Source organism: Hypanus sabinus, chromosome 15 (genome assembly GCF_030144855.1).
Source record: "Hypanus sabinus isolate sHypSab1 chromosome 15, sHypSab1.hap1, whole genome shotgun sequence".
Lineage (NCBI taxonomy): Eukaryota > Metazoa > Chordata > Chondrichthyes > Myliobatiformes > Dasyatidae > Hypanus > Hypanus sabinus.
In genome coordinates this window covers 76,015,753-76,042,063 of record NC_082720.1, presented here as the reverse complement: position 1 = coordinate 76,042,063, position 26,311 = coordinate 76,015,753, and the positions used below count along the sequence as shown (strand labels likewise).

At 39.4% G+C, this 26,311-nt stretch overlaps 2 protein-coding genes across 8 annotated transcripts in view; one reads left to right on the top strand and one right to left on the bottom strand.

Moving 5' to 3' along the window:
- The window catches only part of si:dkeyp-23e4.3 (rho GTPase-activating protein 7), a 191,065-nt gene extending 176,797 nt beyond the window's left edge, over window positions 1–14,268 (top strand). For all 5 annotated transcript variants that reach the window (XM_059990530.1, XM_059990531.1, XM_059990534.1 and 2 more), the window contains 6 exons: window positions 181–394; window positions 2,389–2,503; window positions 3,057–3,266; window positions 4,228–4,445; window positions 9,613–9,786; window positions 11,094–14,268. In XM_059990530.1, the coding sequence (XP_059846513.1) occupies window positions 181–394; window positions 2,389–2,503; window positions 3,057–3,266; window positions 4,228–4,445; window positions 9,613–9,786; window positions 11,094–11,211 (1,049 nt within the window). In that variant the 3' untranslated portion in view covers window positions 11,212–14,268. The remainder of the gene's footprint in view (window positions 1–180; window positions 395–2,388; window positions 2,504–3,056; window positions 3,267–4,227; window positions 4,446–9,612; window positions 9,787–11,093) is intronic.
- Window positions 14,269–14,412: 144 nt separating this feature from the next.
- rars1 (arginyl-tRNA synthetase 1) overlaps window positions 14,413–26,311 on the bottom strand; it is a 62,469-nt gene continuing 50,570 nt past the window's right edge. For all 3 annotated transcript variants that reach the window (XM_059990535.1, XM_059990536.1, XM_059990537.1), the window contains 3 exons: window positions 24,383–24,555; window positions 20,192–20,439; window positions 14,413–14,719 (listed from right to left, as the gene is read on the bottom strand). In XM_059990535.1, the coding sequence (XP_059846518.1) occupies window positions 14,610–14,719; window positions 20,192–20,439; window positions 24,383–24,555 (531 nt within the window). In that variant the 3' untranslated portion in view covers window positions 14,413–14,609. The remainder of the gene's footprint in view (window positions 14,720–20,191; window positions 20,440–24,382; window positions 24,556–26,311) is intronic.

Genomic DNA, 26,311 nt, shown 5'->3' with positions numbered 1-26,311 from the left:
AAGCAGGATATAGATGATGGTGGAAACTCTCCCTGTACTGTACAATAGGTTCTATAAATCCTATTATTGTTATTTACGCATGACTTTGTAATATGATTTTCCTGACAGCATGAAATGTTGATTTATTGTTCGTGCACATCAGCCCTACCTTAACTTGCTTCTCTTCATTTTTTCCAACAGACCTACCAACAGACAAGCAATTACCAGCTGTTCAGTCAGCCATCCTGCTGCTCCCAGATGAAAACCGTGAAGCTCTGCAGACTCTCCTCTTCTTTTTCTGTGACGTTGTAGCCTGTGTCAGTGAGAACCAAATGACTCCTACCAACCTTGCTGTTTGCCTGGCTCCCTCCCTCTTCCACCTCAACACCCTGAGAAGGGAAAGCACTACCTCGAGGTGGGTTTTGGGGTTCCCCTGAACTGGCTAATTGAACCCGAGAGAACACGTGATATGTGAAAGATGTGGTCACATGGAAGCTTCTTTGCCTGTGTACATGGGGAAATGCGTGAAGCCGAGTTGCAGGGTAGCAAACTGCACGTGTCCACTCAAAACCCTTCAATATGTAGCTCTCAGTGGCCAAGTATGCTGAGGATTAATTCCCATGATTTTTGGAGGTCTTGATGAACTGTGGTGGGTGTCAGTGGCAAATGTATTGTGCAAACACTTGAAGAGGAGAAAATAGACAAAGTCGCCTGCTAGATGTTAGATGGTTGCTTACATAGCTTCTAAAGGAGCAACATTGTCTTGCCATGTAGCCACTTTTCATATTTGGTATGGAGTGAGTGTGAGTGTGAGTGTGTGTGTGTGTGTGTGTGTGTGTGTGTGTGTGGTGTGACACTAGAATTAAGAAATCTATAATTAAAGATCGGCATTCAGTTTAACCAGTATTATGCTATTTCCAAGACTTTGCTAATTCCTCTAATCTTAAAGTTTCTGGGGATCAAGGGCTTGAAAGAAAGAAAGAAATATCTTTATTGTTATTGCATAGTACTATTTGTCATGCACCAGTACAGCAAAAATGAGTTTGCAACTCTCGTACTCAATGCTATAAAACAACAAATAAACAAACCATAAATAAAATCAAGTAACCAGCCAGTACAAGCAATTACTAATAGCTATTCCTCCAGTTCTGTGCACCGTGACCTGATTAATGGGGCTGATATAGAGTTCACAGTTCCTGTGCCATGTAGAGTAAAAAGTCCTTGTCAGGATGGGTGGGTGTAATGTGGGAGGTAGAAGAATACGTTGTTTGTTGAGCTTTCATGTGTTCCCTTTGAAAGGAATTTAGGTTCTCTGTCATCTTCAATGCTTCTCCTCAGCCCTGAACAATTAGATTCAGAATCATTTATTGCACATCAAAACATACAGTGAACTGCATTGTTTGCATTGGCAACCAGCACGAACTAACGATGTGCTTGCTGTTGGGCAGCTCGCAAGTGTTGCCATGATTCTGGCGCAAACATCGCATGTCCCCCCATGTTCAGCAGAGCACATGTACCAACAGTAACAGAACAAAAATCAGTAAAGCAAGCCTTTTCCCCCTCGCTATCCACCCACATACATACTGTACGCAGGACAGGTAAGAATCCCCTTCTGTCTGAAATAGAAAATTCTGGGAACACTCAGCAGGTCAGCCAATATGTGTAGAGAAAAACGAATAGAGCTACCATTCTAGGTTGAATTTAATCAGTTGGGAAAAGAAAAGTGGTCCCCATTATTTAGTGTGAATATTCAACTTTGAATCATTTCTTCTGTATGCCTGCTACAACCTGAATCGGGTGACTGGTCTTGGACATGGGAACGATGTGGCCTCCCATTGGAACTGACTAGTTAGGGGCTCAGTAATACGAATACTGGTTTATGTAAAGCGCTGACTTTGGTTCATTTGCTTTTCCAATGATATTGGAGGATTTCTTTGGGACAGCATTAGTTGTAGTCTTGCAGTGCCTTATGTCCCAATTAAGCCATCTTATATCCAGCTGATTTGTGATTAAAGAAACCAGCTGGATAGTGTAGTGGACTCACAGTTCATGTTCTGACTCAACAGGACTGGTTCTGTCCCAGTCTCTAAAGTATACTAAATGCAGTCACCCATGAGGGGGAATGTTAGGTTATCTCCCATGGAGAGGAACAGCTTTGAACTTATAATTGCAGATAAAGCTACTCTTTCATTTATCTAGCTTGGCTCTAAAACTTCAAAGCCGTCGGAAACCCTGGCTGCAGACTAGCTGCTTATCGTCTCCTGATAGTTACGGCTCTGTATTAGAGTAGAGGAATGCTGCCAGATAGTGTCACAGGAATAAATGTTATGTTTGCCTTCTGCTCAGTGAATAATGCCAGCTAACCGGATAGGAATTTAGACATTTAATTCTATTTTCTCATCTTTCTAGGGTAAGCCAGAGGAAATATAGCCTGGGGAAACCTGACCAGAGGGATCTAAGTGAAAATCTTGCAGCCACACAAGGATTGGCACACATGATTGCAGAGTGTGCAAACCTCTTTCTGGTAATATTTGCAACCATTTTGCTTATTAATGCTTATTACAAAATTCATTTTCAGTGCTTACACTTGAATAATTTTATTTGATAAAACATGACTTTGATATTTAGTTTCAAAATAATGGAACTGATTCTTGCAGGAAAATATGCGGCTTGTTACTTGGTAAAGCTTTAATCAATATCCAATAAAAACATTGTTTTTTACAGGGCAATGCTCTTTCAAGCTTCCTATCTAATTACTGGAGCAAGAACTCATTAACTTTTTTTTCTTATTTTGAATGGGTGTAAAATAGTTAATTAACCTGCAGTAATATCTGTTAAGGCCTGTATGTTATTGTAAGTTTTTTTCCCCCCTGGATCTCTGAGGCAGTAGGTGAACCAGATTTGGAGCTTCTGAACAGAAACCTCTCAATGCACATCTTGCAAGGAAACTTTAGGATTACTTGACCAAATTGTTTCTTTTCTACCTCATTGACCTTTTTCTCCCCCCTTTAACTCCTTTCTAGTAATTTGCCTTTTAGAAAATGAGGTAATGCTGAAGCCAATTTTCTTTCTTTCAGGTTCCTGAGCAATGGGCAAGGCAAAACTCGATCATCAGTCACCAATTCCAAATGGATTGTACTGATGTTCTAAATGATTCCGAATGGTACTTTCGCATCAAGACTGCACTACAGATCTCCTTGCAGAACCTGCTGAAGGAGGCGAAGGAGAAATTTAAAGGTTGGACCAGTAGCTGCAGCTTGGAACAAGTAGAAATCGCATGTAAGAAGGTAAGCAATAGCAATTATTCTTTTACGTATGCACTAGAAAGCTGCATTTTTGAAAATCAACATCAGCAAAAAAAAAAAAGGCTGATCTGGTGAGATGACCAAATGCTTAAGCAAAATGGTGTGTATTAGAAGGGTGTTTAGAAGCAGTAGTGTATCTTTGTGGGGAGTGCTAAAATGTGTGGCTGACAAATCAGTGGCCAAACTTCAGCTGTAGTGAAAGCATTAACAATGCCAAAGTGGAAGGGCAATGATAGAGTATAGCATAACCATGAAGAAATTCAAATATCAGTTGGCAAAGTTTGAGGTGTTGAAGGAAAAGACATAACATACAGCAGATAGTCAGATAGAGATGACAGAGTGACAATGCCGGGTTAGATACAGCAGAGTTTTGACAAGTCTTACAGTATGGATAATAGCAGGGTGAATATGAAATACTTTCATAATTTTAAGACCAAGTATGACAAGGGTTTATTTCATATTTTTAGAACTGGAGATGAGGTAGTCTTTGACTGGACTCAAATTAGAGTTGAGAGCACAGCCAAAGTGAAGTCCAAGGTTGCAAACAGTATGCTTTAAGCCAAGGCAGAGATAGAGATAAAATTGTTGATAATGATAGAGGTTGGAAAACAATCTATTTATGAGAGTATTAAATGTTAGAAAGACTGGATATCAGAAAAGGTATGGGGGAGCTTGAAAGGTTAAGAGATGAGAAGAGACCATGAATATTTATTCAGAGTTTTTGCAAATATGTATACTTTTTTGAATTTTCTTGTGATGTCAAATGCTGATTTTAAAAAAATCCAAAATCTTGTCATGGATACACCATGAGAGGATTGAAAACTATGAAAACTGAAATAAAAACTTGTTCCACAAGCATAAACAAAGAGGCATATAACCATGCTTTAATAATTCTCTGTGATATCGATAGACATCCAATTCAGAGATGTACTTCTGTTTTCAGGTAGATGATAATCATCCTTTGCGCTTGTGGAAAGTGTCTACTGAGGTGGAAAAGCCAGCAGAGGAGATCCTGAAACACTTGCTGAGGTCGCATCATCTTTGGGAGAAAGACCTCCTCCAGTCAAAAGTCGTTAAGACGCTGGATGATGAGACTGAAATATATCATTACACCATCAGTAGTACCATCCCACACCCAGACAGAGATCATGTAGTTTTGAGGTAAGCAACGTTTTGAAACATGTTGGCATACTTCAGCAATTTCCTCATAGGAAATTCACTGTTTGGAATTTTGAACTCCCGTAAGCACTATACCTGGCTTAACTCCAGGCAGTGGGATTGTAAAATCTATTTGATTGATTAGTTGTTAATTACTGTAGGTACAGTTGCAAGAAAATGTTTGTGAACCCGTTACAATTTCCTGTTTTCTGCATTAATTACTCATTAATGTCAAAGTCGTAATAATAGACACACACAATCTGCCTAAGCTAATAACACACAAACAATGGTACTTCTCGTTCATACTGAGTACACAATTTAAACAATCACAGATTAGGTACAAAAAAGTATGGGAACCTCTGGGGGTCATAACTTATACAAACAATCTCAGGATTGCTACCTGTGCCACGTGCGAGTGAGGCAAGGAACAGAAAGATTATAAAGGTTAATACGTGGCTGAGAGGATGGTGCAGGAGGGAGGGCTTCAGGTTTGTAGATAATTGGGCTTTGTTCCAGGGAAGGTGGGATCTGTTCCGAAGGGACGGTTTACACCTGAACTGGAGCTGTACTAACATTCTTGTAGGGAAGTTTGCTAGTGCTTCTTGGGAGGGTTTAAACTAAATTTGCAGGGGGCGGGGATCCAGAATGTGAGAGAGGATAGTGAGAGGAAGAATAAAGGACAGGTGGGGACTACACGGTTCTGGAATATAAAGTGTCTAGTAGAGAAAGGTGAGGCGGAACAAGTGATAAGGAGGATACATGTACAAAGGGATGGTCTGATGGAACATGGAGTTAAATGCGTTGAAAGAATAAGTAAATTTAGGAAGGATAACAAAATTCTAGGGGCGTATAGCCCAATGGGAGTTCGGGGAGCTGGGTTAAGCACAATAGGCAGCAATTCAAACAGAGAGGAGAAATGGGTTAAAAATTCTATATCTGACTGCACGAAGTGTCAGAAATAAAGCGGATGAGCTTGAAACCCAGGTGCGAATGGGTAACTATAATGTTGTTAGGATAACGGAGACATGGCTGCAGGGAGATCAGACCTGGGAAATGAATGTACAAGGGTATACATGCTATCGTAGGGACAGAAATGTGGGCAGAGGGGGTGGGGTGGCCCTGTTGGTGAGGAATGAGATTCAATCCTTTGCAAGGGGAGACATAGGGTCAGGAGAAGTAGAGTCTGTGTGGATAGAACTGAGGAACTGTAAGGGCAAAAAGACCCAAATGGATGTTGTCTATAGGCCACCAAACAGTAGCATGGATATAGGGTGCAAGTTGAATAGGGAGTTAACATTGGCATGTGGCAAAGGTAATGTCGCAGTAGTTATGGGGGATTTCAACATGCAGGTGAACTGGGAGAATCAGGTTGGTCCTGGACCCCAGGATAGGGAGCTTGTAGAGTGCCTACGGGATGCCTACTTGGAACTGCTTGTACGAGAGCCGACCAGGGACAAGACTATTCTGGATATAGTGTTATGTAATGAACAGGATTTGATAAGCCATTAGGAGGTAGTGATCATAATATGCTAAGTTTTTATCTGCAATTTGAGAAGGATAAGGGCAGCTCGGAGGTGTCAGTGTTGCAGTTGAACAGGGGAAACTATGGAGCCATGAGCTGGCCAAAGTTGACTGGATGGATAGCTTAGCAGAAAAGACAGTGGAACAGCAATGGCAGGTATTCTTGGGAATAATGCACAAGGTGCAAAATCATTTCATCCCCCAGAGAAGGAAGAATTCAAAAGGGGGAAAGGGGCCACAGTGGTTGACAAAGGAAGTCAGAGACTGCATAGCATTAAAAAAAAGGAAGTATGACAGAGCTAAGGTGAGTGGGAGGACAGATGATTGGAAAGTTTTTAAGGAACAACAGAACTTAACTAAAAAGGCAATACGGGGAGAAAAAATGAGGTACGAACACAAGCTAGCCAGGAATATAAAGGAAGATAGCAAAAGCTTTTTTAGGTATGTGAAGAGAAAGAAGATAGTTAAGAACAATGTTGGGCCCTTGACGAATGAATTGAGTGAAATTGTTATGGGAAACAGAGAAATGGCAGAAGAATTTAATGAGTACTTTAGATCTGTTTTCACTAAGGAAGACACAAGCAATCAATGAGATAAGATTGGAGAAGTGGATAGAACTCTGCCCAATATATATTTATTTTTAAAAAACACACAAAGTCAGATTACTGACAGAGCTTGCTCTTCTCAAGGAATATCTGTTTATGTCCACCATGCTTTGATCAAAAGAAACTTCTAGAGGACCTTAGAAGAACTGTAGAGATGCCTGAAACTGGAAAAAGCTACAAAAGACCCTGACTATTCATCAGTCCACAGCAAAAGAAATTGTCTACAAATGGAGGTAATTCAGTACTGTTGCCACTCTTCGAGGAGTGGTCGTCCTGCAAAGATCTCACCAAGAGCATAACGTACAATGCTGAAGGAGGTGGAAAAGAACCCAAAATTGACAGCAGAAGACCTGCAGAGATCTATAAAGCTTGCCAAAGTCTCTGTTCATGTGTCCACTATAAGAAAAACACTGAACAGGACTGGTGTTAGTGGAAGGACACCATGGAGGAAACCACTGCTTTCCAAAAAAAAAAAATAGCTGCACATCTCAAGTTTGCAAAAAAAAAAAACCTGGATGTTCCATAACACTCCTGAAACAATGTTCTGTGGACAGATGAGAGAAAAGTTGAACTTGTTGCAGAAAAGCTTGGGGCTGCTTTGATGCCTCAGGACCTGGACAGCTTGCAATTATCAAGGGAACAATTAATTCAAAATTGTATCAAGACATCTTACAGGAGAACATCAGGGTAGCAGTCTGTCACCTGAAGCTTAATTTTAGTTGGATGATGTAACATGGCAACAATCTGAAAGATGAGAGTAAATCAAATACAGAATGTTTTTGAAAAGAAGAAAATTGATGTTTTGATATGGCCAAGTCAGAGTCCACACCTTAGCCCAGCTGAGCTGCTGTGGGCATGACCTGAAGAGGGCTGTTTTACGCAAGGTATCCCAGAAATATTGATGAACTGGAACACTTTTGTATGGATGAATGGTCTAAAATTCCTCCTCCATTGTGCAAATTTGATTAGCAGCTACAGGAAACTTTTGGTGGTGGTTATTGCTGCTAAAGGAGTTCAATCAGTTTTTGAATGGAAGTTTTTCCAGCCTGGATTGTGAATGATTAAACAATATGTTCAATAAAGACATAAAAAGTACAATTGTTTAGGCAGGTTTGTCTATTATTGTGACTTGGATGAAGATCAAACCACATTTTATGAGTAATTAATGCAGAAAACCAAGTAATTGCAAAGGGTTCTCAAAAGTCTTGCAACTGTGCATAAATACTGAAGGTTTGTTGCACCATGACAATTCATCAGATTTGTGATCTGCCAATGGAATATTGTTTATTCCAATAAAAATTAAAGTAAGTTACAAAAATAAATATTGTAAAGAGGAATAACATGGTAGGGTTTGTGGATTCATGGCCGATCAGATCTGTGACGATGGAGGTGAAGAAGTTATTTCTGAAATGAGTATGGGTCTTCAAGCTCCTGTATCACCTCAATGATACTAATGAGGGCATGTGCCAGATGGTGAGGCTCCTTAACAATGGATAGTGCTGCCTTGAGGCACTGACTCTTGAAGATGTCCTCTGGTGGGGAGGATTCAAAGCTTCATTAGTTCATTCTTCTTCTTCAGGTAGCCATGAAACACAGAAAGAAAAGAAAGGCAGCACGATCATTAACCCATAAATACCCCTCCCCAGCACACAAAAAAAACAAGAAAGATAGGGCAAAAAACACAGAATTCATTAAACCATAAGACTAGAAAAGAAGTCCACATCCAAAACACAGGAGCCTGGGCAATATTCTCCCTCTCTGTAGCAGGAGCAATCTAACAAACGATAAAAAGGCAGGCAGTTGCCGTTTCAATCTCCCTCATTGCTTTAATTAGCGAATGATAAAAGCTTTAATCGGCAAAATGGAATCGAACATTGGATTCAGCCCGCATGCTGCCTTGGCCTCCCAGGATCCCTGCTGAGACTGCAGAGCGCTGAAACACCCAAATAATCTCCAAACTGCAAATTGCAGGCTCCTACAGTTCCAGAATCTCATTCAAGATGAGAAACAAATGTAAAAGATATTAAAGTAGTGAAATATATGGTTTCATCATCTATCCAAAAGTTGTTGATCGAAGGAGCAATGTTCTCGGGTGCCATCTTGACTGGAAGCATTGTGCCTGTAGCAGAGCTGGTGAGGCTGCAACTCTTAGCAGCCTCTTTCGATTCTGTGCATTGGAGCCTTCGTACCTAGTGGTGATGCAACCAATCAGAATGCTCTCCATCACACATCTGTAGAAATTTGGTAGTATCTTTGTTGACATGCAAAATCTCAAACTCCTAATAAAGTATAGCTACTGGCATGTCTTTATTGTGATTGCATCAATTTGCTGTGCCCAAGAATCTCCTGAGATGCTGACACCCAGGAAGTTAAACTGCTCACCCTTTTCACCACTGACGCCTCAATGAGGATTGGTGTATTTCCTGACCACCTCTTTCTGAAGTCTACAATCAGTTCCTCATTTTTGCTAATGCTGAGTGTGAAGCTGTGGCCAAAATACCACTCTACCAGCTGATCTATTTCACTTATTTATCCCTCCTTGTTGCCAATCTGAGGTTTTACTAACAGTTGTATGCAAAACATTGTCATGTTTGGTATTGATTCAGCATGGGGTGAGACCCTTCTAGGGAATGCTTTAAATATTTGATTCTTGAGTGGCAAACTTCAAATATTGCTATACGTTTTGGCTTAGAAATTCTGTCACAAAAGATCATAAAAGAACAAAGCACCGCATATTAATTGTATAGAAGTGATAGACCAAGAAAAGATTAACTGATGTTGTTATTTATGTGATTCAGAATTAAAGTATTGTAGAGTGCCTACTAATTTATCTTCATCATTCTCTCTCACTGCTTTTTTTTTAAAACTACATATAAATTTAGTGAAGCAAATAACTGATGTGAAAATTCATGAGTTTAAAAATGTGCATTCAATAATGTGTTGGTTTCTTTGTGTTTCAAAATAAAAACATACAGAATTATATACATACGAAGTTCCCTAGTCCTAAATTACTAGTGTTTAACTCTGCTTTCATTTTCTTTCAGAACCTGGCAGGTAGATTTTCAAACAGGATTGTGTATGTTAGCTGCCACATCTGTGGATGCCAAAGAAGTTATTTTACAGGGAGTCCAAGCAAATGTAATCACGTTCCAGTATCACATTGAGCCAGTCGGACCCACAAAATCCAAACTCGTTCACATCCGTAGAATAGACACAAGGTAACTGAAAAAGATTGTTCTAGATGGGAAAGAATTTGGATGTAGCCATCTGCCAGTCTGTTGGAGCCTTTGTCATTGATCAGGCTTTTACTCAAGTTATACTAGAATTGATCGTATTTGGATTTATGACAGGAATTTGATACGGCATGTACAAAATTTTTAGAGATGTCCAGTGATCATTTGATATTTGATATACATCAAGTTGCAAGATGAGAGCAATATTGGAGATGGATAGGACAGTGCAACACAGGAATAGGCCCTTCGCCCATGACTGATGCCTATGTCCAAACTAATCCCTTCAGCCTGCACGTGGTCTATACTCTACTCTCCATACCCTGCCTGTTCATATGTCTAACTGATTCTTAAAGGTTGCTGTTGTATTCACTTCTACCATTTCTCTCTCATTATGTTCTAGGCACCCTGTACATTTATTTAAAAAAAATTGCCTCATAAATCTGCTTTAAATTTTCCCTCCCATGTTAAATCTATGCACTCCAGTATCTGATACCATAATTTTATATAAGTTTCCCCTTGGCCTTCAGTGTTCCAGAGAACGCAATTTGTTTGTCCGACCTCGCCTTGTAGATAATACTCCATAATCAAAGCTACAAACCAACTTTGCACCAAAGTCTGCAGGTCCTTCCTATAATATACACGATACCCTAGATGTGGCCTAATGATGTCCCGATTTTAATACTTAACATCCTGATGAGGCCAATGTGCTCCATACCTTCCTTACCATCCTATCCATAGCTTTCATGGAGTCACAGACTTGCACCTCAAGATCCCTTTATAAATCAGTGCTCCTAAAGGCCCTGCCATTTGATGTATAAATATGATATGAATGTATATATCGTATAATTTTAGTGTTGGAGTTCTTACTCAGATTTAGTACCACTAAGGAAACTAATTTTAATTGGATCTAATCAAACCATATCAGACTGCTGTTAAATTGTACTGTATGCCATGTAAATTAGGATTACAGTGTCTTGCCCCTGAAATTGCATTTTAAGAGCCATGTCTTGTGACTGAGGAAAATTTGCTGCCACATCTATTGTGGTAGATTTAATCTCTTGTAACCAACAGATCTTGTAGCTTTTAAGGAAAATGGAAGTTTGTTGGAATAGGAAGACAATTAGCTCAGTAAAACCTCTCCCATGTAATTGAAATATGGATGTTTGCTTACTTGTAACACAATTCTTTCAACAGGCTGTCAATGTGCCATAAAAGCTTGATAAATTATGTGATATTAAAGATACTTTATCAGAAAACATAGGTTAATTCTTATCATTGTTTTTTTTTTGTAGAGGTCGAAATCCAGAATGGTACAACAAAGTATATGGCTATCGCTGCGCTGCTGAACTCCTCAAGATTAGAGATTCCTTCACTGCATCTGATACTGAACTACGAGAAACAAATATATGAAACTGCAATCTAAAATTAAAAAGCAGATGCTGGAAATCTGAAATCAAATCAGAAAATGCTGGTGATACTCATCAGGTCGAGCAGCAGCCGTGGAAGAGGATATAATTAATCTTTCAGATCAACAACATTCATCAGAACTGAAATGTTAACTGCCACCCTCTTTTTTTTTGTTTATGAAACTTACTTTAATGGCTTAGTTTCACAAAGTTTAAACCAAAGCAACAGATGTGCTTAAAAGTGCATACCAGAAAATCTAGCAGAACACGGTACAATGATTGGAAGAGTGGCTGTACAAAGGAAAGGGGCCCCAGCCAGTTTAACACAGCTACTGCTTTGGTGGGGTGCTTGGGGAAACTGGTGGTTTGGGTGGGGGTGAATGGTTGAACATCTGTTAAGAGTTTGAAATATTAATCATGAAATTTTGTCCCAAATTCTTCTAAGTTATGCATTCCCTCCCCTACCTCATTTGGAAGCATTTCTTCTATTTGCTTTGGCATTCAAAGGGAAATTCTAAATCACAACAGTAAAGTTTATGGAGTTAGCTGAAAATTGACCTAATGTCCTCATTGCAAACAGCCGATTTTAACAGGCGTAAAGCTGACCGGTTGCCGAGTGATGTCAGCCTGGATTTATTTAAGTATGTTTAATCTGGTTTTATCAGTGGGAAAGGGAAAAGTTACAACAGATGCCCAAGATTACTTTGTGGGAATCTGAGAACAGTTGTCCTTCGTATCAAACAAAAAATGTTTAGAACTGAGGTCTCTACTTCCTCAGTGGGTTTAGGGAGGAGGCTGTCTCTAGTGACTTCATTTAATTTTTGTAATGTCAACTTGGAAAGAAAAGATAAAGAATTTTACGAATTTATATTTTAAACGATTTTCAAAAACAAAACCATCAGTAATTAAACAATGACACAAATATTTCATTGAACCAGGTGTCACAGGCTTAAGTTATTTGTTCTAACTGCATTAACTTTTGAGTTAGATGAATAATGATGGTGCATATCTTAACTTTGTTTCATTCAGTAGTTAATTGTTATCACACAATGTGCAAATGCCAGTAATATGGCCATAGAACCTAAATCAATTTAGCAATAGAATGTATGCTCCCATCAGGGTACGTGTATTTTTTTTATCCGATGTCATGAATGACTTGTTAAACTAACGCAAAAATGACCAGTCTGTTTGCCTATTCAGATTACATTTTAAATATGAAAATTATGCTTTTGTAATGAGAACACAGTACTGTACCCGAATATGATGGAGATGTGAAGAGGAACAAGTGAGGTTGAAATGTTAACTGAGTAATCCAGTTTTGCAAAACATTTGGTGTTTTCTGAAGAACTTAATGATTTTATTCTTCAGAATTAAATTATGACTTGATAGGATGGTAGCAAATTTATATTTTAAATCTTGTATCTATTCTGATTTATTGAACCATGCAACCATTTTACGTATATAATAGTTTTTGACCTCAGTGGTAAGATATAACTTCCATTTTATCAGGCTGATGTCATAAACTGGTCAGTAATTTCACCTAATATATAATTCAGGCAAAGTAACCAAGAGGAAGCTTGTTAAATGGAAATACTTTGCCTGTAGCCCATGTTGCTTGCTTGGTTCAGTACTCTGCCAGCATTTACTGATTTAAATTGAGACAGTATTAACTGACTAGTGGTGCTGTCAGATTGTGTCAAAATGTGCCAAATTAATGATGATAGTTTGAACTACTTCAGGCCAATGTTGGTTGGTAAGAAGATGGAAAAGTTCATAGAAATTTATTATGCAAAGCAGGATTGCATGTAAAAACAGTTTGAATCAATTATTTGTGCAAATAATTCCAGTATTACTTTGACTAAAGTGTTTTACATGCTGTAGATGTACAAGATATTACAGTAAGTTCATGGATGTTGAGCCTTGGTATAAAACCTGTCTGTGCAGATACTGGATTAGCAAAAATGCAGCTATTTATATTTAAAAGTGATTTATGTTGATTTTATTACTTGCAGCCAAAATTAAGAATCAAAATGCTATTTATGTATATCTATACATTTTGTACTTCATTTATGTAAATATTTACTGCATCTTAAACTCATTCAGAATGTCCAATAATTCACTATCCCATTTATTGAAAATGTAATGACAATTGTTTAATGTAGGATTGCATATATAATATAAATCTTAACTTGAACCAGGGAGTTTTATTTCCTTCTTTATTAGCTTTCAATTTCATCAAGCCGTGTACCAGAATATGTCATGATATTTGTCTTTGCAGCAGCGGTACAATGCAATAGATAATAGGGAAAGAAACTGAATTACAGAAAGTGAATTCCAGTTAATTTTACCAGGCCAATAAGGGACTAATGGCCCTTCAACTCATCACATGAACCAAACATCATGTATGCTAGAAGTACTTGTGTCAAAGGTTACCAATTGTGGCGGTAAGTCATTTACCAGTTTGTTCTCCGACTGCTGATGGTGCTGTTTATCTTGAATAGTGCTGGCAGATTTTTGGTTTCGCAGCTTCCATTGCACCAATATTGTTGAGCACTACAGCACAGAAACAGGCCCTTTGGCCCATCCAGTCCATGCCGAACTATTAGGCCCATTGGCATACACCCAGACCATAACCCTTCATACTCCTCCGTGCCTGTCCAAATTTGTCTTCAATGCTGAAATAGAACCCACAACCAACCACTTCTGCTCGCAGCTTGTTCCGCACTCTCACCACCCTCCCGGGTGAAGAAGTTTTCCCCCTCAGGTTCCCTTAAACATTTTGCCTTTCACCCTTACCCATGATCTTTTAGTTTGAGTCTCACTCACCCTAAGTTGCATTTCCCCTCCCTATGCCCCCGATCATATTATATATCTATATCAAGTCTCCCCTCATGCTCCCACCCTCCCTCAAATAAAGTCCTAATCTATTCAACCTTCTAAAACTCAGGTTCTCAAATCCTGGCATATGATTTGTATCAGTGGAATGTGAACTAGGCTTGTACTAATTTTTAATATTTTTAAGCAAGCTTAGTAATCAGTTACTAAATGTAAAGAGTTGAGAGAAGAATTGCAACAAAAATCATATGCACGTAATTTTTGAATTTCGGTCAAGCAACATGAATGGGAAAACCTGCTTGCCTGAGGAGGAGAGTTGGGAGTGGGAACAGAATTGTGTGTAAATAAAGAAAACTGCAGTTTCACAGTATTTGCATAAAATTCTCATTTTAATACTTCATTATCTGCAGCATTTAACTTGTAAAATACTCTGCAATATTAAGTACGAGAACTAAAGAGCCAAATTGTTGAGATACTTAGTAATAAACAATCCATAGACTTCATATTGGATTTTACTTGATGTTATGCAGCAACTTTTGCTGCTCCATATCTGCTGAAAAGGGAGATTTACATTCTCTGAACAGGCTTGAGTCCAAGGATAGCAAAGCCCTTTGCCATGACAGCAGCAGTGGCTTCACACAACAGCATCCGCCACATGTTCACTTTGATAACTTCACCTGAAAGTTAAAGGGAGACATGAATTTTGAATGCAATCTGAAGTGCGAGTTTGACAAATAAGGGAGACAAACGATGCAATTTAGGTTAAAGAAACAATAATTGCTGCAAATTATTCTGCCAGAAGTAAGTGGACAGGCTCCACTAGACACACCATCAACTGTCATAAACACAAGATTATGCAGAGGTCAGGCAGCATCTATGGAGAGGAATGAAGAGCTGACATTGTGAGCTGAGACCTTTCATCAAGACTGGAAAGGAAGGAGGAAGGAAAGGAATACAAGTTAGATAGTGATTGGAGAAAACCAAGGTAAGGAGGAAGGTATATGGGTGCGGGGGAGAGGATGAAGCGAGAAGCTGGGCGATGATAGGTGGAAAAGAAACAGCTAAAGGAGGAATCAGGAGACTGGACAATCGCAGAAAGAAATGGAGGGAGGTGATAGACAGGTGAGGAAAAGAGAAGGGATAAGAGGGGAAGAAATTACAGTATGTTAGAGAAATTGATGTTAATTTGGAGGCTATCCAGATGGAACATGAGGTGACGCTCTTCCAACCTGAGGATGGATTCATTGTAGCAGTAAAGTGCGCCATGGACCATTATGTTGGAATGGGAATGTTCTTAGCCTCCAGAAGAAGAGAATGCATGTTTCAAGCTTTAGGTAAGTGGCCAGTTCTGACAGCTACTGAATCCTACCTAGAGGGTCAAAAGTGTTCTTGCACATCTTTGACGTTCAAAAACTCAAGCTAAGCTGAAACTCTTCTCCCTTCAGTGGAAGAATTTTACTGAGGGACAGGTATCCTAGCATCAAATCAGAGGAAGACAAAGGTGCCCTGTGAGTATTCTTGAAGAATCCAGTGGCAGGAGCTGATGAGTATAAATATAACTCTGGCTGCCTTTGAACAGACTGGTTCAACTGAGTCTGATGCAACTACCCTACAGCCACCATGTCACTTTTTCTGAATTTAAGGCATTCAGTCTACAAAAAAGACTTCAGCTGCAATATAACAACTTCTCCACTCTGCCTCAGCAATGTGACTTCACTTCCAAAGTCAAAAGTACTAATGAACTAATTTAAATTCTATTGCTTTTTAGATTAATCAGATTAGGAAGTAGAATTCCGTCTGATTACAAGAAGACATTGGGCTTTTACTAAAGATGGCCATCCAGATCTCAAAATCAACTTGCTATTCAATAAAATCACACCTGATTCTGCCCTAATTCTCATAGTCTTTATAGCAAAAAAAACACTTAAGTTTTGAATGTACTTGATTCAGCATCCAGACCCTGTGAGATAGAGAATACCAAAGATTCACTGTTCCCAGAGGAGAAACTTCAATCATAAGACTATAGGAGCAGACCAGAATCAGTCCATTTGGCCCAGTGGGTCTGCTTTATTGTTCCACCACGGCTGAATTATTACCCCTCTCAATCCCATTCTCCTGCCTTCTCCCTGTAACCTTTAGCACTCCGACTTATCAAAAACCTATCAACCCCTACTTTAAATATACTCAATATATACCCAAGAAAATGGTCACTTATCCTGAGACTAAAGCCCACTGGATCTGGACTACTTAAGAATAAATATGTTTACGGCATCTACTACCATGTTCCGTTGAGTCATCTGAATCACTAGTTCCAAATTCAATTAAATTTATAATAAGCCTTACTTGTAAATGATTTGGGCATACAAACAGATGCTGTTTCACTAAATCATGCATTAACCTTTAACATTTCAAACAAAAGAATGCTCATTATAGTCCACCATAGAGATATGCAAAATATTTGGAATGACCAATGTTTATACTTGTAGTTCTTCCTACAGTTAAGCTCCTGATTTCCTTCATAGCTGAGTGTCTGTACAGCTGTGTTTTCAACTTGTGCACACACACTTGAGCAGACAATCTAGTATGTAGTGCAAGAAGTAAGAGACAACTATATTGGAGTTTAACATGGAGTTAAATGTGCAGAAAGAATAAGAAAATTTAGGAAGGACAACAAAATTCAAGGGGCGTATGGGAGTTTGGGGAGCTGGGTTAAGCACAATAGGCAGTGATTTAAACAGAGAGAGGAGAAATGGGCTAAAAATTCTATATCTGAATGCACGAAGTGTCAGAAATAAGGCGGATGAGCTTGAAGCTCAGGTGCGAATGGGTAACTATGATGTTGTTGGGATAACGGAGACATGGCTGCAGGGAGCTCAGACCTGGGAAATGAATGTACAAGGGTATATGTGCTATTGTAGGGACAGAAATGTGGGCAGAGGGGGTGGGGTGGCCCTGTTGGTGAGGAATGAGATTCAGTCCTTTGCAGGGGTGGGGGGGACATAGGATCAGGAGAAGTAGAGTCTGTGTGGATAGAACTGAGGAACAGTAAGGGCAAAAAGACCCTAATGGGTGTTGTCTACAGGCCCCCAAACAGTAGCATGGATATTGGGTGCAAGTTGAATAGGGAGTTAACACTGGCATGTGGCAAAGGTAATGTCGCAGTAGTTAGGGGGGATTTCAACATGCAGGTGAATTGGGAGAATCAGGTTGGTGCTGGACCCCAGGATAGGGAGTTTGTAGAGTGCCAATGGGATGCATTCTTGGAACAGCTTGTACGAGAGCCGACCAGGGACAAGGCTATTCTGGATTTAGTCTTGTGTAATGAACAGGATTTGATAAGCGATCTTCCAGTAAAGGAGCCATTAGGAGGTAGTGACCACAATATGATAAGTTTTAATCTGCAATTTGAGAAGGATAAGGGCAGATCGGAGGTGTCAGTGTTGCAGTTGAACAGGGGAGACTATGGAGCCATGAGGGAAGAGCTGGCCAAAGTTAACTGGACGGATATCCTAGCAGAAAAGATAGTGGAACAGCAATGGCAGGTATTCTTGGAAATAATGCACAAGGTGCAAAATCAGTTCATCCCCCGGAGAAGGAAGGATTTAAAGGGGGGGAAAGGGGCCAGGGTGGTTGACAAAGGAAGTCAGAGATTGCACTGCATTAAAAAAAAGGAAGTATGACAGAGCTAAGGTGAGTGGGAGGACAGATTATTGGGAAATTTTTGAGGAACAACGGAACTAAACTAAAAAGGCAATACAGGGGAGAAACAATGAGGTATGAACGCAAGCTAGCCAGGAATATAAAGGAGGATAGCAAAAGCTTTTTTAGGTATGCGAAGAGAAAGAACATAGTTAAGAACAATGTTGGGCCCTTGAAGAATGAATTGAGTGAAATTGTTATGGGAAACAGAAAAATGGCAGAAGAATTTAATAAGTACTTTAGATCTGACTTCACTAGGGAAGACACAAGCAATCTCCCAGATGTATGGATGGGTCAAGGACATAGGGTAACAGAGGAAATGAAACAGATTGACATTAGGAAGGAAACGGTGATGAGAAAACTGATGGGACTGAAGGCTGACAAATCCCTAGGTCCAGATGGTCTGCATCCTAGGGTACTAAAGGAGGTGGCCTTAGAAATTGCGGATGCATTGGTAATCATTTTCCAATGTTCCTTAGATACAGGATCAGTTCCTGAGGATTGGAGAATGGCTAATGTTATCCCACTTTTTAAGAAAGGAGGGAGGGAGAAAACAGAGAACTACCATCCTGTCAGCCTAACATCAGTAGTGGGGAAGATGCTAGAGTCCATTATTAAAGATGAAATAGTGGCATATCTAGATAGCAGTGATAGGATTGGGCCGAGCCAACATGGATTTACCAAGGGCAAACCATGCTTGACTAATCTATTGGAGTTTTTCGAGGATGTAACCAGGAAGTTAGACAAGGGAGATCCAGTGGATATAGTGTACCTCGATTTTCAGAAGGCATTTGATAAAGTCCCACATAGGAGACTGGTGGGTAAAATCAGAGCATATGGCATTGGGGGGAAGATATTGACATGGTTAGAAAACTGGTTGGCAGATAAAAAGCAAAGAGTAACGGTAATTGGATTAATCTCGGAATGGCAGGTGATGACTAGTGGGCTGCCACAGGGCTCGGTATTGGGACCACAGCTGATTACCATTTACATAAACGATTTAGATGAAGGCATTGAGAATAACATCAGCAAGTTTGCTGATGATACTAAGCTGGGTGGCAGTGTGACATGTGATGAGGATGTTAGGAGAATTCAGGGTGACTTGGATAGGCTGAGTGAGTGGGCAGATACTTGGCAGATGACGTTTAATGTGAATAAGTGTGAGGTTATCCACTTTGGGAGTAAGAACAGGAAGGCAGAGTTAGGTAAGGGAGAAATACAAAGAGATCTAGGAGTCCTTGTTCATCAGTCACTGAAGGTGAATGAGCAAGTGCAGCAGGCAGTGAAGAAGGCTAATGGAATGTTGGCCTTTATTACAAAGGGAATTGAGTACAGGGCCCTGGTGAGATCACACCTGGAGTATTGTGTACAGTTTTGGTCTCCAGGGTTAAGGAAGGACATCCTGGCTATAGAGGAAGTGCAGCGTAGATTCACGAGGTTAATTCCTGGGATGTCCGGACTGTCTTACACAGAGAGGTTAGAGAGACTGGGCTTGTACACGCTGGAATTAAGGAGATTGAGAGGAGATCTGATTGCAACATATAAGATTATTAAGGGATTGGACAAGATAGAAGCAGGAAATATGTTCCAGATGCTGGGAGAGTCCAGTACCAGAGGGCATGGTTTGAGAATAAGGGGTAGGTCATTTAGGACAGAGTTAAGGAAAATCATCTTCTCCCAGAGAGTTGTGGGGATCTGGAATGCACTGCCACGGAAGGCAGTGGAGGCCAATTCTCTGGATGCTTTCAAGAAGGAGCTAGATAGGTATCTTATGGATAGGGGAATCAAGGGATATGGGGACAAGTCAGGAACTGGGTATTGATAGTAGATGATCAGCCATGGTTTCAGAATGGCGGTGCAGGCTTGAAGGGCCGAATGGTCTACTTCTGCACCTATTGTCTATATTACCTGTTTAATACTTCCTCTAAAATGCTAAGAATACAAAGATCGCATCTACCTGGTCAGCTGATGCATAGAATTCTACACTGGCCTACCTATGTGAAGAGCAAAGCGTTGTTTGGCACAGCAGCCAACATTTCAGCCCTCTCTGCTAATACAGACAATGTTTTAGGGTCACAGAGCACTACAACACAGAAACAGGCCCATCTAGTCCGTGATGAATTTTTAATTTGCCTATTTCCATTGACCCCCACCTGGACCATAGCTCTCCATACTCCTGCCATCCATGCATCTATCTAAACTTCTTTTAAATGCTGCAATCAAACCCACATCCATCATTTCTGCTGAAATGTGGGTTCATTCTTTGCACATTTATCTACATAAGAGTATCACCAAAGTGTCCTCTCAATGATCTTGACTAAACGACCAGTGATACACAAGTGCCTGTTTAACAATAGTAAAGACTTCTCTCTGGTATTAATTACTAATAACAGCTGAAAGTAAACAGAATATTATGACAACGAAGATCTGAGGAATGTTGTTTTACTCACCTGTTTGCCTGTCTTTCTCTACACAATAACAGTTGTCATAGAACTCTGTGAAGGTTGTGGCCAATTCAAAGAGGTAGTCACAAAGTGTATGCAGATACAAGTCATCCAGGATTTTATGAAGGATTTCTGGAAATCGCAGAATACATTTTCCTAACTTCCACTCTTTCTCATGAGTCAGCAGGATCATTGTTTCTTCAGCTGCTTTTTGCAGAGTTGCATCATCAATGTTTGCAAGTCGAGTTATGGACCTAAAATGAGATGTCACATTTGCAATTGAGACGGAACTGCACTTTTCTTATCTTCATAATTCACTATATTCTGAGAAAGTCAATGTCCTGTCTTTGCATTTGTACCTCCCCAACAAACTGACACTTCCTAAGACCATCAGGCATTGGAGCAGAATTAGGCCATTGGACCCAACCACCCTTCCTTCCATCATAGCCAATTTATTATCCACCTTAAATCCATTCTCCTGCCTTCTCTCCATAACCTTTGACACCCTTATTAATCAAGAACATGAACTTCTATGTACACTCTATCTAGGCCTTTCAATATTTGATAGATTTCAATGAAATCTCCCCTCATTCCAAACCAATTCTTCATCATACCTGATAAATCTGGGCTGAATTGAGATCTGGGTTCCTACTTTGGACAGACACATTCTAACAAAAGATTTGAAATTCACGACTATTGGTCAATTTTCTGTTTTCCAATTAATGCCATTCTGTAAATAATGGTTTTCCTACTGCCCTTCCATATTGAATCAAACAGTAACCTAATCCATTCCCTCAGTTAATCTGACAGTTCAACTTCCACTATCACTACTTACTGCCTGTACACCAACAATCATCAGTTCAACCACCTGATTTTGAAAAGGCCCTAAAATCAAATGGGAATAAAGACAATGTCTGCCTTTGATTTTCTACATTAACAATGCGATTCCTAAAAGCCAAATTTCTACTTTTTGCTGATGTATGGTTGTGACAGTGGAATTATCTCTAATGGGACTGATAAAACAAACATAGTTTCTAAGAAGCTTTTAAATTTAGGTTAATTGGAGTATTAGTAAAACTATCGGTAAATTGGACAATAGCAAATATAAAGCTCTAACTGGAAAGAAATACAGAGACATACAGGCAACAGCTCAGCTGGAATTTTAAAGACAACGATCAGGGAAAATAAATAATAGATTTACAAAAGTTTGGGATGACAGAGACCAGCACTGATTTGTTGGAAGGAAATAGTGTTTGACAGCCTAATGAATATTTTTTGGTGAGTTAAGAATTAAGATTGATGAAGGTGGAAGTGCTGTACAAGGAACTGGCGTAAATTTGGTGGCTACAGAACACCTCCTGTACTGCAATAATTTTAATTATCCTGTAAAAACAGTGACGTAAGGGATTAAGGAAAATTGTGGTGGTGCGTGAATTATGTGAAACCAGGGAGGAAGAGTTAACTTCTCTATGATAAAGGTAAATAGCTGAATCAGGCAATATTCAAAGGATCATTTTTTTGGCAACTTTAGCAAAGTGGCAATATATAAGCAGTGAATTCAATTGTCTCCTTTAATGGAAAGTAACTTCCACAGTACAATGGGGATCTCTAGTGGCAAGATGCATTACTGCAGTCAGACAGTAATTCAGGTTCAGAGTAAACAGATGAGCTGAGGATATATTTGGATGAATGCCAAGTCAAATTTATTTATTTATTCTATCTAATTTCTGTTTACATTCAAACAAAGAGATTTTAAAAGATGACTGCTAAGAAAACAGAATTAAAGGTAGAAGGTAGATGACGTTAATATACATTAAGGAGATTGAAAAGATAACCTGGTACCAATAGAACTGGAAGCTGTTTCAAGTTACATTTTACGTTTTTATGACAATTTCGTTTTCAGAAAATTGTATTTTATTGCTTAAGTTTCTGTCGTATATGAGTTGAAGTAATATCTGAATAATATCCTCACATTGTACATAAATTTAATTAATTATAGAATTCTCAGTGCATGAAGTAGTCCTATGAGCTTCAAGAGCCTCGTATTCCCCCTTTTTAAGACTGGAAGACACAAGTAGAATTACGCCACTTGGCCTCAAGTCTGCTACCCCATTTGATCACGTCTGAGTTATTATTCCTCTCAAACCCATCCTCCAGCCTTCATTTCAAAACGTTATGATGTGTTTATTAACCAAGAATCAATCAGCCTCCACTTTAAATATACCCAATGATTTGACCTTCACATTACTTTGCCAATGAATTCAATAGACTCACCACCCTCCTGCTGATGAAATTCTTCCTCAGCTCTGTTCTAAAAGGATGTTCTTGTATTCTAAGGCTATGCCCACTGGTCCTAGACTCCCTGACCAATGGAAACATCCTCTTAATGTCAATGTCCATTCTATCTCAGCCTTTATCTATACAATAGGCTACAATGAGATCCTCTCTCATTCTTCTAAATTCCGACGAGTATAGGCTCAAATTTATCAAATGCTCCTCATACGTTAACCCTTTCATTCCTGGGATAATTCTCGCGAAACTCCTCCAGACCGTCTCCAATATCAGCATATCCTTGCTTAGGTAAGGGGCCCAAAAATGCTCACAACACTTCAAGTGTGGTCTAACCAATGTCTTAAGCATTACACCTTTCCTTTTCTATTATAGTTTTCTCAAAATGAATGCTAACTTTGTATTTGCCTTTTTTACTACCAACTCAACCTGCAAGTTAACCTTTAGCAAATCCTGCACTAGCACTCCTAAGTCCTTTTGCACTTCTGATTTCTGAATTTGCTCTCCATTTAGAAAAGTCACATTGTTATTCCTATCAAAGTGCATGATAATACACCTTATTACACCATATTCTTTTTGCCACTTCTTTGCCCATTCTCCCAATCTGTCCAAGTCATTCTGCAGACTCCCTGCTTCCTTGACACTGCCTGCCCCACCACCTATCTTTCTATCATCTGTAAACTTGGCCACAAAACAATCATCCAGGTCATTGATATATAACATGGAAAGAGATAACATGCCCCATAACTGACCCCAGTGGAACATGTCTAGTCACCGGCAGCCAAAGAACCCCTTTATTTTCGCTCTTTGCAATCTGCCATTCTGCCAATTTCTAACTGCATTAAAAGCACATGAATAGAATCATTGTGATACCTATCAATTGACCGTAAACATTTTCTGAAATTTAGCTTGCAAATTAACTTTTCAAACTCACTCAAGACAAATTTTGCAGCTGTTTTTGTTTTACTAACTTATCTAACTAAACAGCCAGGCTTTGCCCTATTCAATTGTGTCTACATTTTGGCCTATCATTTCCACTTCACCTTTTACTCTCTTTCCTCTTCATACCTCTCTTCTGCTATCACATTTTTTTTATCCTTTCTCCTCTCTTGGACACGATCTCCTCCATTCAGACAATTTCAGCAATACAACAGTTCCTAGGTTCAACTGTATTTTAAGGAAGACCACAGCTTTCCTTTAACTTTATTAACATCCTCTAAGGGCCCATACAATATTATGTGCTCCATACTAGACAAGTGAATGGGGGATGTGAATGATACACAAAGTGTCATTGTCGGCTGAAATGTCTGTCCAGAACTGTCCTGTACTATGTTCTAATGGAGCCAGAAAGCATTTAAAGAGCAAACATGAGGAAATCTGCAGATGCTGGAAATTCAAACAACACACACAAAATGCTGGTGGAACACAGCAGGCCAGGCAGCATCTATAGGGAGAAGGACTGTCGACGTTTCGGGCCGAGACCCTTTGTCAGGACACATCTGAATGTGTCCTGATGAAGGGTCTCGGCCTGAAACGTCGACAGTGCTTCTCCCTATAGATGCTGCCTGGCCTGCTGTGTTCCACCAGCATTTTGTGTGTGTTGCCAGAAAGCATTTTATATTTGAGGGTATTTATGGAAATTGATTCTCATTTGCTCATAATTCTAAAGTTATGGTAAGAAAGTTTTCTCTTATTTGGCTTGCCCCAAATTTTAGTAGTACAGACAACTTAAAACATTTTGTTAACAAGGACTACTGATGGCACAAAACTATACAAAAACACAAACTGTTATTTCGCTGAATTGCTTATACACAATAGACATTTAAACAAAGTAAGGAATAACACTATAATGCTTGCAACCATTACTAATTGCTAAAAGTAGTAACTTTCCCCCCAATGTATTCACACCTGATTCTGGTGAAAGCATATAGCAAATAGGCTGCAGTGTTACCCCGATCATCCAACATCTTGTCGAAGGAAAAGACATAGTCATTGGTCCTGTTGTGAGAAAGGTCAGCATACTTTATGCATCCAAATGCTACAGCCTCTTGTGCTGCCTTAAGTTCCTCAGGTGTCAAAACCTAGAAGAGATCAGCAAGGGAAAAGAATTATATTAAAAAAACATTTCTAGGTAATAACAGGAAAAAACAATTTTGCATATCATAATTATATAACCGAGACAGTACAATTTAGATTCCTACAAACCATTAACATTGTTAAGAATGGACGTACTGGCAAAGTTAATAGGATCCAGCAGAATAAAAACCAAAGCTTTTACCCCCTGCTGTTTTCTTCTCATTCAATAATGAATACCTCGGCATTTTAAAAAAATCCTTCTGCTTCCTTTAACTTCTGCAATTCAGCTAAGTATTTATTCTACCTCCTTCTTCCTGCTCCATGTATTGTCATTTTAAGTCTGTCCACAATTCAGTTTTACAATTCTACTGAAATGTTAGCCCATCTATTCACTACACTGATGCTGTTAGATTCCAAAATACAACCTTACCATTCTCTATCACAGCATCATCTTCTGTCCATACAATCCTCTCATCATCTCTCAATTAATCTATTTCAAACCCATTATAAAGTGATTCTAGACTTACAGCTTTCAATTCAAACTTTCTGCATTTTGTTGTTTACCTGATTTATCTTGTGGAATCTTTACCTAATACTTAAAATCCAAAACAAAACCTCAGGAAGTGCAATGACTGATCCTAAAGATTTCTCTTCATTAATGGAAACGCTTTAGACTTTATCTCTGGGATTCTTTCCTTAAATTAAGAAGAGCAGCAGGGATAATACAAGTAATTTTTGGGTGGTGAGACTTGAGTCAATGGTAGGGAAATTATTGCAGAAAATTTTACAATTTTCTAATCCAAATCTAATCAACAGAGGCTGATAAGACATAGTCAGCGTGGCTTTGTGTCATGGAAATCCTGCCTCACCAATTTTACTTGATGTTTTTTGATGAAGTGACTAAGCAGACTGACAAAGGCAAGATAAGTATGTATTTTCTGTATGGAATTCGACAATGTCCCACACAGGAGGCTGACTCACACGACGTAACACATAGACCTAGAGGGTAATGGCATATGGATCAAAGGCGAGGTGGTTCAGGGATAGCAGGCACTGTGTGGTAATGCAAGAATATTTTACTGATTCCAATAATGTACCGTACCTCAACAATTAGTACTGAGACTGCTGTTGTTTACCATATATATTACAAGTAGGATGACATAAAAGTTATTGTTACAGCAGGGTAGATTAGTTGGAAGGCTGGAGTGTGCTTTGGAAGATGAAATTTAACCTGAAGAGTGCAAGGTGATTAATCTTGGCAGGGGTACAGACATATTGGTAGGATGCTAAGAAATATTAATGAATAGATACACTTGGGGTTCAAGCCAACAGTTCTCAAAAAGTGCCAACATGGGTAGTTAAGATAGTGAAGAAGGCATATGGCATGCTTATCTTCATAGTTCAGGGTACAGAGTATACAGGTCTGGAGGTTTCTTTACCACTTTACAAAGCATTGGGTAGAATGCACTTGGGAGGATTGTGTGTGGTTTCGATCAAACATTACAGGAAGGATGTGGTTGCACTGGAGAGAATGCAGAAGAGATTCACAAGGACAGTGGCTGGATTTGTGGATTTTAATTACGGGGAGAGGCTGGATAAGCCAGGTGCATTTCCCCGGAGCAAAGGAGTCTGCAGAGTTAAATGACTGAAGCATTCAAGATTATGAGAGGATAGACTGCCAATGTCTTTTATCCATGGTGGGTATGAACATAAGCGTGCACAAGATTAAGACGAGTCAAGTGTTTTAAGTTTCTCCTCCCC